Source organism: Artemia franciscana, chromosome 20 (genome assembly GCF_032884065.1).
Source record: "Artemia franciscana chromosome 20, ASM3288406v1, whole genome shotgun sequence".
NCBI classification, from domain to species: domain Eukaryota; kingdom Metazoa; phylum Arthropoda; class Branchiopoda; order Anostraca; family Artemiidae; genus Artemia; species Artemia franciscana.
This window is the reverse complement of record NC_088882.1, coordinates 8172634-8184008: the sequence shown is the minus strand read 5'-3', so window position 1 is coordinate 8184008 and position 11375 is coordinate 8172634. Positions and strand designations below refer to the sequence as shown.

The 11375-nt window shown below is 36.3% G+C and overlaps 1 protein-coding gene across 1 annotated transcript; it reads right to left on the bottom strand.

The window, feature by feature from the left end:
• Positions 1 to 325: 325 nt before the first annotated feature.
• On the bottom strand, positions 326 to 10778 carry LOC136040395 (uncharacterized). The gene is made up of 2 exons (XM_065724668.1): positions 10644 to 10778; positions 326 to 1082 (listed from the first exon to the last, which is right to left on the bottom strand). The coding sequence occupies exons 1-2, from the start codon at positions 10729 to 10731 to the stop codon at positions 409 to 411; spliced, it is 762 nt and encodes a 253-aa protein (XP_065580740.1). The 5' UTR covers positions 10732 to 10778; the 3' UTR covers positions 326 to 408.
• Positions 10779 to 11375: the final 597 nt, after the last annotated feature.

Here is an 11375-nt window from a genome sequence, read left to right as displayed (position 1 = left end):
AAGAGTCAAACTTTAGCGTAAAGAGCGGGGCGTTGATGAGGAAGCAGCCTCTTTCATATACGAAGTAATTTCTGTGCGTTTTAAGTTTTAATGTCGCTCCTTAGTTTCAGTTAAAAAAACTCGTTTTTTTTATTTAATCTGTAAAGAATTCACCCGTTCAAACGTTTTAATAATCCCTCAAAAGCTCGCATGCACCTCTTTTATACAAAAATCGAGCTTGGGGATTTTGTTAAAATCTTTTATATCATCAATAGAAAATGTTTTTGAGCCATCCGATTTGTCAACAGCTTTCTGATCAGTCTTCGGGGTCATTTATTTTACTGAGTTCTTTAATGTGTTTATTTGCCATTAAATTTCCTTTTTATTTCTAATAATTTTACAACAACACTTAAAACAAGATCCACTAACCTAAATATGAATTGCATAGTACACTCCATACGAATTGGGACGAGTCTCTGAACTACCTGCACTATTTATGCGAGGTGTTGCTTGAAATTTAACAATCGTCATATCATTATCACCAAAATTACTATCCCAACTTTTTGCAGTAGGTGGGTTATTGTTTAAATGAGTTGCTGAAAAAGCACCGCTAGTCCATAAATGTTTGCCATAACTCACAATATTGTCCATTTGACCTACTATTGGCTCAGAAGTGTGACTGTGTGATTGTATGCTCTGCATAGTCTTCTCACCAACACTGCTACGAGAGGCTGCTCTTAAATAAGGAGTGGGACCCAAATTAGGCACTCTAAACTTTAAGGGATCATCTCCTTCCTCCTCAGTACCTATGGTGTATTTAAGGGCATCATACAAGTCAGGATAATCGGCTTTATAATATGACGCGCCATCGCATGGTAATAGATAAGGGTCTCTTTTATCTGTTGCAAATGCAAATATCTGCCCTGTCCTGAACTTTCTTATACTTTGATCTATATATGTTTGTAAATCACCAATTGATAATGATTTAGCGCAGTGACTTTGGTATGGTAAGGTCAATATAAGGTCAGTGGCATCTGGAAGTGCAGAAATGCAGTCTTCATTACGACTTTGCACTCTGGAGCAAGAGAGCCCCTTGCAATTATCTGTAATAAAAATAAACCTTCATTATATTATATACCAGACTATTCTGTATGATAGCCAGTTGTCTCACTATCACTGGCTTAAAAATGACTATGAAATGTAGACTAAAATTATAAACTGTTCTTGTAAATTAGTGAGGCATCGGAAAAAAAATATGTTGCCTTTTTTCTCCCACTTTCCTTTTAAATTATCTCAAACTGATGAACATGTTTCGAAAGCCTGGTTAAATGCACCGTAAGAAAGTTTGGAACCTAAGGCTGAAATATGAGATTGGAATGGAGAGGGGGAGGGGGATTCACCCGGAATAGGGTCATTTAAAAGGAATTGAGGGCGTTACATAGTCTTGAATAAATTGCTTCAAACGTTTCCCTTTCTGGTACCTCGATATACCTAAAGTGTACTCGGACTAAAAAAAAGTAGAGCACATGCAGAATTACAGTTTTTCTTATCAGAAAAGAAAATGAAATTAAAATGTAATAATTATGCGGTTTTTCTACAAAAAAAATCAACTCTCATTTATTTGAATGTCAAATAAAATAAAAAAATAGAATAAAATTGAAATCAGTTTTTCAGCAATATCTTTTTTTTCTTACCTAGGCTTTAATGAAAATTCGACACAAAAAGTTCGTAGTATAAGGGCTATGCTTCAGACAGGGACCTAGACCAAATTTATACCCAACATCTCCTGTTGGGGTCAATTAGCTCTAATTTGGCTGGCACTTTAGTTGTGTAAAAGATTTCTTTGACTTTGAACGAAGGTCACAATATTTCACATATTTGTGTATATTGAATTAAGATGATACAATAATGCTAGGGTCACTATGTGGGTCATAATAGTACTTGGCTCGTATGCTAGTTGCCTAACCGATTTGTTTGGCTTTGAGTGAAGGTTAAACGAATTCATCTACATGCATAATTGGCTTATATTGAACTGTCGTATTAATGCTGGGATTCCTGGAAGCAAGACAAAAATTGCACAACAAATCTCTTTAATTTCGAGTGAAGGTCAATCATTTCGCATTTATGCTTTACTTGTTTATTTCAGAATGTCGAAGGAATACTATGATTCTTGGTGTTAATCTAGTTTCACTAATTAACGTTTTCAAATACGTGTTTATCTGGTTTTCTTTCTGTGCTGTACGCTTTTGGAGTACTATCAGTTTTATTGGTATATTAGTAAATCATGAAATTTTTCAACTAAATAAAGAGAAATGGCTACTGCCTTCTCCCCCACCTTTACCCCTGGCCCTCCAAGTTCTCATTCGTCTGTCCTCCTAAATTTCTATTAATAATATGCTATTTCATTTGAAGTGAACGCTTTCCCCCACGTACAAATGTCCTCTGCCCCCTCTACTTTTTTCAAAACGTAAGTAAAATAAGCATCTACCCCGAGCGCTTGGTCCTCCATGGCTCATGTGCACCCCCTCCAAAAAAAATTTGAGATTTAATTCCAAGGCTTTATGGAACTGGTCGTCCACGGCCCCGGTCTCCTAAAAATATCAGTAACGGTATTTTACTCCGATACTAATGGCAACTGACCAAGTTATGTTATGTTTTGGTATTTTTGGGGTTTGGCTTGTCAAGAAAATTTTGTGGGTTGAAATTCTATTCATGTCCTGCTGACTTTTTAAAACCATTCGCATGTTTCTAACCTTGATCTAACCAATCGCATGTTTTGTTTGTTTCCACCATTTGTATGTTTCTAACCTTATGAAAAATCTATTCGTTCGTCTTATGAAAAATCTTTTCGTGCGTCTTAAGTAAATTGTAATTACAAAAATCTTACGTTAATATTGTTAAAAAAAAACTTGTTCTATTGTTTTGAAAATTGAAGAAATTAGCATTCTAAATCTCTAAAACTAGGCTTTCAGTTTTCTTCTTTAATGTTTCATCTTATTTGGACTATCAATTCGATGAATTTACGTGAATATCACTAGGTAAAAAATTTGTTCCGTCGTCTTGAGAGAGAAAATAATTATTATTATGATTCAGTCTAACGAGGTTTTTTTGCGAGATGCTTCATCTTCCGTGATCTGTCATTAAAAGAATCTCACTTATGTGTCATTCAGGAAAAAACCTCTTCATTGTCTTGAAAAGGAAAATGAAATGGATGTCACAAATCAGTATAAATTTGTTTGTTTTGTTATGTTCATCTTATCTGAACGGCATTACTAAATCCTTACAAAAATGACGTTAAGAAAAAACCCACTCCTTTGTCAAGAAAAATGATTATCACGGATCACTAAAGCTAGGTTTGTCCACAACTAGATGAATCTTAGGTCCCACTCCTCTAAAATTATTATTAACGATTTTGTATTCTAAAACCCGTGCAAACTGACCTTGCTCTGTTAAGTTTGGGTATTTTGTGGCGATTCTTGTCAAGAACTGACAGTTAACTTTTTTCTGATTTTCAATTCCTAACATTCCATTAGTTTGCTGTCTGAATGTTATGGTTTGCTGTTTTATGTTATGGTGTTTTCTGGTTTGACTTGTCCAGAACCTACATTTTGGTCTCTTCTGATTTTGGTTTCTATATATTTTCTAAGAGTATAGACTAAAAATTAGGTTTTACTATGCTAAGCTTTTCTGGTTTGTACGGTATTTTCTGGTTTGATTAGTGTGGAACTTATGAACTTGGTTTTTTTCAAGGATGGTTTCTTAACCTTTCAAGTGTGTGTTATTTGAAACACATGGCTTGTTTTTCAATTTTTAGTATTTTGTGGTTTGTCATGTCGGGAACTGATTATATGGTCTTTTCTGAGTTTAATTTATTAGGCTTTCATAAGTCTTTTGTCTTAAAGTTATGGTTTACTAAGTTAAACTTTGATATTATGTTGTTTGACATGCTTGGAACACATGAAATGGTCTTTTTAAATTTGATTTCATAACTTTTCATACGCGTGTAGACTGAATGTTATGGCTTGCTATATTAAATTTTTGGTTTTTACGTTGTATTTCTGAGTTTAGTTTTTTATTCTTTCATAAGTATTTTATCTGAAACGTATGGTTTGCCATATTAATTTGTGGTAATTTGTACAATCAGGAAATGATGATTTGGCCTTTTTCAACATTGATTCTCAACCATGAAAAATTATGGCTTATATTAAGTTTTGATATTTTGTTGTTTGGCTGGTTTAGAACTGATGTTTTGTCTGAAAGTTTTGATTTGCTAAGTTTGGTTTTTATATTTGTTGGTTTGACTTGTTTGGAGCTGTCGGTTTGTCAAGCTTATCGCTTGATCATTTCTGTTTTTGTTTTTTTTTAGACTCTCATGTTTATGTTGTCTCAAAGTCATAGTTTGAAGCGTTAAATTTGATATTTTGTGACTCGACTTATTTGGAAGTGGCGATTTGCTATCAGTCACAGTTTTAATAAGAACTACAAAATATTCGACGAAAAAAGTTCAATTAGACAAACAAGTCGGAGAAAAAGCGGTAAGAGTGGTTTCTCTGAAAGCTGAAAACCCAAATGGGATAAACATGTTTATTTTGAACCACGAAATAACATCATTCGTTTGCCACTCTCCTAACTCCTTGGGGAAACTAATTTCACCTTTTTTGCCTCGATATTTTTCGATTAGGTCAATTCTGAAATATATTTTATCGAGTTAAGATTTTCTATACGGATCCCACAAAGTGTCTCTGTCTAGGGTCTATGAAGAAATAATGAAAACAAAGATGTTACAAGTCCCCTGCGATTAAGCATGCCAAATATTGTTCAAAATTATGGTTCGAAGTGTGGAGAAATTCAAGGAGAACTCAGTCTAGTTCATATGTACTTTGTTTCCAAAAATATGAAAGAACAGAGTCAGTTGATGCAGTGAAGGCCTCCAAAGACCCCCAAACAGAATTATATAATATTTGGCTTTTGATCAAACAGTATGAATTGGATGTTAAATATTCTTTGGCTAATGTTCTTGAACATCAGTAGACGCACTGGAAAATGATTCGAGTAAGTATTGACGTGAAAAGTTGAAGCTTTGTGTTTAGCAAAGAAATATTTAATAATTTCTTAAAAACAAAAGGTTATTGACGAAGTATCAAAGCCGAAATACTGCAAAGCACCCAGTGTCGATAGTACCACGGTGAATCACCTTCAGCACGTGTCACTTATGTTAAAAATTAGAGATTTTATTTCAAATGTGTGTTGATAATTATTCGGCTCTTAAGTCCTTTTGTTCGGGGATAGACACAAATATACTTAAGTCCTATTACTCTAGATACCACCCTATGACGGTGCTGTCCACCCTCGGTAAGTTATTTCAAAGAATTCTCCTGCCAGAGCTGCTATTAAATTGTAATATTGAATAACGGAAAAACGGTTTTAAAACAGTTTCGGTTGTGGAGTTACGCAACGTCCAGTGAACAGAATAATTAATATTTTTTTTTTCCTACAGAAAATTTATCTGGGCTAGGATACCATCAATCCTTATTTCTACCGACCTGGGTTTTAAAAATCTTCTAATAAAACACCGAATTTGCACCTAGAACCCTTTCTACTTACTCCTAAAACTGTAAGTGAATATCATATGGGTCACTACTATCTCCGTCTGTCGGTTCAAAAGGGGCATATACTACTATAAATGACACCCAGGACTTTTCAGAGGCAACGCGCAAGCGTTGATTATAGTAAAGGCTATACGGCTCCAATAATTTTCTTTTCCAAGCAACACTTCATATGGAAGGTGTATTCGTACGAACTTTGGAAGGGGCTCATTCGATTCGAAATCGGAAGCTCCAGTGCCCTCTTTAAGAGTAAAAAGTGATTGAAGGGCATCTAGCCCCACCACGTTCTTTTACCAAGATGCATCCAATAAATATTTTTAGATTGCCATTGTGTTAAAAATACTTCAAAGATCGGAATACAAAACAAAACTCCGCAGGTCCTTGGGACAGGCGTTGTAAATTATGCCCTTGGGGTAAAATTTTTTCTTATGGAAGGAAAGCTCTATAAACTTCAGAGGGGGCTTATTTGCTTGGAAATTCAAATTTCTAGTTCACTTCTAAAACAACAAGAGGGATCAGATGTTAAATACCTCCCGCCCTTTTCCCCAAATGCATCTGATAAAAATTTTCAGATAGTCATTTTGTTGGTAATGAACTTGAGAATGAACATGAGAATTGAACATGAGATGGTAATGAAACTTGGTTGGATGAAACTCTTGGCTCTTCCCTCGTCAAAAGTGCCACATGAGCTGTCCTCTCTTGTTTTAAGAGGTATCAAAAATGATCGGCTGGAATGTACCCCCTCCCAAGACCCTCTTTTCCTCAAATGCATCCAATCAGAATTTTGATATAGCCGTTTTGTTTAAAATAGTGCAAAGATCAGATGAAAGTGCAAGGGTCAAGATAATCCTCCCGGAACCCGGGGGAGGGTTGTAGCTTATGCGTGAGGGATTTACAGTTTTTATGGAAAAGGTGGGCGTATAAACTTCGAAAGTGAGTCAAATGACTAGAAATTGAACTTCTAGTTCGGTTTTCAAGATTCTAAAGTGATCTGATGGCAACTAGCCTTCCCCACCAACCCCAAGGCTATAAGACTCTAATATTTATGTTTTACTATAGAGACACTTCATATGGAATGGATGGTCGTATAGACTTCGGAGGGAGGTATGTTGATAAAAATCGGAAGTTAAAGAGTCTTTTTTAGGAATCATAAGTGATGGGATTTGAAATAGCCCCCCCCGCCCTTATTTCCCAAATACATCTGATAAAAATTTTAAAAACAGTTAAAAGATCTGATAAAAAAAACTCAGGGGCTGACAAATCCCCAAGGCCCAGGGAAAGGTGTTGTAAATTATCCTCTGGGAGCATATATGCTTCTTTCGGAAGGGTGGCGCATATTAGCTTCAGATGGGTTCTTTTGGTTGGAAATTGAAAATTCACTTTTCAATTTCACTTTTATATTCACTTTTAAGAGCCAAAAGAGGTCAGAGGTAATCTAACCCTTCCCTCAGGCCCTTTCCCCCCAAACCTATCCGGTAAAATTTTGAGACAGTCATTTTATTGTAAACAATTCAATTATCATATAGCAAAACTTGGAGGTCAACACAACCCCCAGAGCCCAGTGGCAAGTGTTTTAAGTTATGTCCCGGGGTCATATAAGGTTTTTACATAAGGGGTGGCTATATAAACTTCAGAGGTAGCTCAATACGTTTGAAATTGAAAGTTCCAAATACATTTTTTATGAGTCGTAAGGGAAAGGAGGGTAGGTCTAACTACTTCCCTCGGACACCCTCTGTTCCTTAAATGCATCGATCAAGTTGATTTAGATATAATCTTTTAAATAATCCAACGATCAGATAACAAAACATAAGGACAAAAATACCCTCCTCCTTTGGAATTGGAGAGACCAGGGTTGTAACTTTTGCCCTGGGAGTATATAGGGTCTAATGGAAAAGGTTGTCGTAATAACTTTGGATGGAGAGTCCTTGTTTTAAGAGTCAAAGTGAACGGGGATATCTATCCCTGCCCCATTATACCTACACCTTTTTTTCCCAACGCATTTAATCAAAATTTTGAGATATACATTTGTTTGAAACAGTCCAACGATCAGATAAAAAAAATAAGGTTAATGTAACCTCCCCAAAAACCCAGGGAAAGGGATGTAACTTCCACTCAGGTGCATATGATATTTTTATGGAAAGGGTTAACTTTGGAGAGGACTCAAATGACTAGAAATCGAAAGTTCATGTTCCCTCTTTGAGAATCAAAAGTAACTTGACGGCAACTATCTCCCCCCCCCACCAAGCCACTTTTCCAAACAGGTCAAAAGATCAGATAACAAAAACTCCAGAGTTAACACTACCCCCCCCCCCCCCCCCCTCCCCAGAGCTTGTGGGCAAGTGTTGTCTGCTCTATCATGGAGGCTTGTAAAGTTTTTATGCGAGGGTTTTTAAAATGGTTCAAAGATCAGATAAGTCAACCTCCCCCCTCTGCTTTATTATGTTCCAAAACTTAAAGGACTTGACCCATGGCCTTCTTTGCATTACTCCTCCCCTTCGAGGAAATCTTGTTACCATAATTTTATTTTAAAATTAAAACTCATCATTGGCTATCCACAGACCGAACCCCCTCCAAAAAAAAATTATTAATAATATTTAATTCCAAAATTTATGGGAGCCGAAACCTGGTCCAGAATGACCCCCCCCGACTCTCCAAAAATAATTAATTATTGATAAATCATGAGAGCAGGCCCCTGGCCCTCCCTCCTGAACCTAATCCCCCTTCCTCCAAAAAAGAACTGGTTAATGATAGTTTACTCTAAAATCATGGGAGCTGACACTTAGCCTCCCTCAATATCCTTCCCCATCCCAAAAAATGTATTAACAATATACTACTCCTAAAATTACGAGATTCATTTATAACCTCTTTCCAAAACTGTTCAAGACACCTACATTCCTCACTATAAACAAGAGTATGTCTACTGCCTGTTTCTCTAACCGTAAAATCATAAGGCCTGCTGCTTATTAGGCGCTTTACTAAAATAAATAATATTACAATTTTCTTTTGTGCTTAGTACAGAATTAAAAATGAAATGGAAACAGCATTGAAACCAGACTAGGATCCACCAATAGGACTACTAGGCCATGCAATTTTCCCTATTCTAGAATATTTGGAAATTTCCCTGAAAATCATGCAAAAATTGCGCTTGGACTTAGAAATATCAAAGCTTTAAATCCAGCCTGAGTGAAAAAAAAAACTTTAGATATTTAGCTTTGAAAAAAAAAACTTAAGATATTTAGCTTTGAAAAAAAAACTTTAGATATTTAGCTTTCAGGAATTAATATCAATACAAATACAACAAATATCAATACGGCATTAAAACTTAAAACGAACAAAAATTACTTCTTATATGAAAGGGGCTGCTTCCTCATCAACGCCCCGCTCTTTACGCTAAAGTTTGACTCTTTCTCTCAACTCTTCTTTTTAAAACAGTTTAACTTGGTGGGGAAAATAAGCACAAGAACCGGAACGGATTCGCTCTCTTTGGGGTAGTTGCGGGAGGGTTAATTCTGAAAAAATAGAAAAAATGAGGTATTTTTAACTTACGAACGGGTGATCAGATCTCAATGAAATTTGATATTTAGAAGGATATTGTGTCTCAAAGCTCTTATTTTAAGTTCCGACCGGATCTGGTGACATTGGGGAAGTTTGGGGTGTGGGAACCTAAAATGATGGAAAACGCTTAGATTGGAGGATCGGGATGAATCTTGGTGAGAAAAAGAAGCAGAAGTCTCAGATACATGTTAAGATCAGTTTTAATGCTGCTCCTTACTTCCAGCTGAAAAAATGTTTTCTTATTTATTTTTTCACTATTTTTTTTAATAATGCTAGTAAATCCTGCGCTCCCTTCATGGAAATTTTCTTCCTTCACGACAAATTCCTCGATGGAAAGTTACCCCGTCATATATCCTTCTTCTCAACCCCTCCCCCCAACCAAAAAATTCTCCTGAAAACACCTGTACACTTCCCGATAACCATTACTATATGTAAGCACTGGTCAAAGTTTGTAGCTTGTTGCCCCTCCCACGGGGACTCCGGGGGAGTAAGTCGTCCCCAAAGACATAGTTATAAGGTTTTTCGACTACGCTGAATGAAATGGCTGTCTCAGAATTTTGATCCATTGACTTTGGGAAAATAATTAGCGTGGGAGGGGGCCTAGGTGCCCTCAAATCTTTATGGTCACTTAAAAAAGGCACTAGAATTTTTCATTTTCGTTAGAATGAGCCCTCTCGCAACATTCTAGGACAACTAGGTCGATACGATCGTCCCTGGGAAAACAAAACAACAAACAAACAAATAAACACCCATCCGTGATCTGCCTTCTGGCAAAAAATACAAAATTCTACATTTTTGTAGATAGGATACTTCTACCGTAAGGTTCTATGATACGGTGAATCTGATGTTGTGATTTTCGTTAAGATTCTATGACTTTTAGGGGGTGTTTTCCCCTATTTTCTCTAACCACGCAAATTTTCTCAGGCTCTTAACTTTTGATGGGTAAGACTAAACTTGATGAAACTTATATATTTAAAGTCAGCATTAAAATGCGGTTCTTTTGATGCAGCTATTGGTATCAAAATTTCATTTTTTAGAGTTTTGGTTGCTATTGAGCCGGGTCGCTCCTTACTACAGTTCGTTACTACGACCTGTTTGATACCAATGTATGGTAGTTTTATGCTTGGTAGATTATTTGATTACATGTTTGCTCCTTTTGGTTTAATGGAGCTCGTTACTTTTCTTTGAAAAAGTTTTTTGCAGGAAAAGTTTTTTATTTAATTGTATGGATTAGATGAGAAGCACTATTAATTTTACAGTGGAAGCATTGTCATACTTTCTTATTGCTTTTAGTACTGAAGAAATAGTCGTTTGTAGGATTAGAATGGCTATCAATTCACATGTATAATACTTGTGAGAATGGCGTTGTCTTTTATTACACATGAATTAAGAATTGGTCAAATTTTCTCTCCGTAATTTGTGCATAAGTTTACTAAGTTGAAAAATGTTATAACCCTATTTCAAAAATCAAGACGAGGCCTTGGATAAAAATTAAAACCTTACCTTCATAGTCATCATAAGTTTCTTTGTTGGTTGGCTCTTTGGCTGAAACGACTACCAGAATTACTATAGATATGGTTATGATTTTCATTTTTCTGTAGATACTTTCTCACAGACTTTCAACTAGGATTTATTCGAAGTTTTATACGAGACCCTTATCTCATCGAGTAAAGATAAGAAAAGAATTGATTAATTTGGTGAGTGTTCGGTTTTTATGGCACTTTGTATTAACCAAGTGACATATAGCAATCGCAAATTCGGTCGGTCAGTCGGTCCCGGTTTTGCTACTTTAGACACTTCCAGGTAAGCAGGGACGATGAAATTTGGCAGGCGTATCAGGCACCAAACCAGATTAAATTAGAAATAGTCGTTTTCCCGATTTGACCATCTGGGGGGAGGGAATGGGAGTGGGGGGCCGGTTAATTCGGAAAAAAATTGGAAAAAAATGAGGTATTTTTAACTTACGAACGGGTGACGAGATCTCAATGAAATTTGATGTTTAGAAGGATATCGTGTCTTAGAGCTCTTATTTTAAATGCCTACCGGATCTGGTGACATTTAGGGGGGAGGTTGGGAGGGGGAAACCGTAAAACCTGGAAAACACCTAGAGGGGAGGGATCGGGATGAAACTTGGTGGGAAAAATAAACACAAGTCCTAGATACATGATTGACATAAACGAAACGGATCCGCTCTCTTTGGGGTAGCTGGGGGGGGGGGAGGGTTATTTCTGAAAA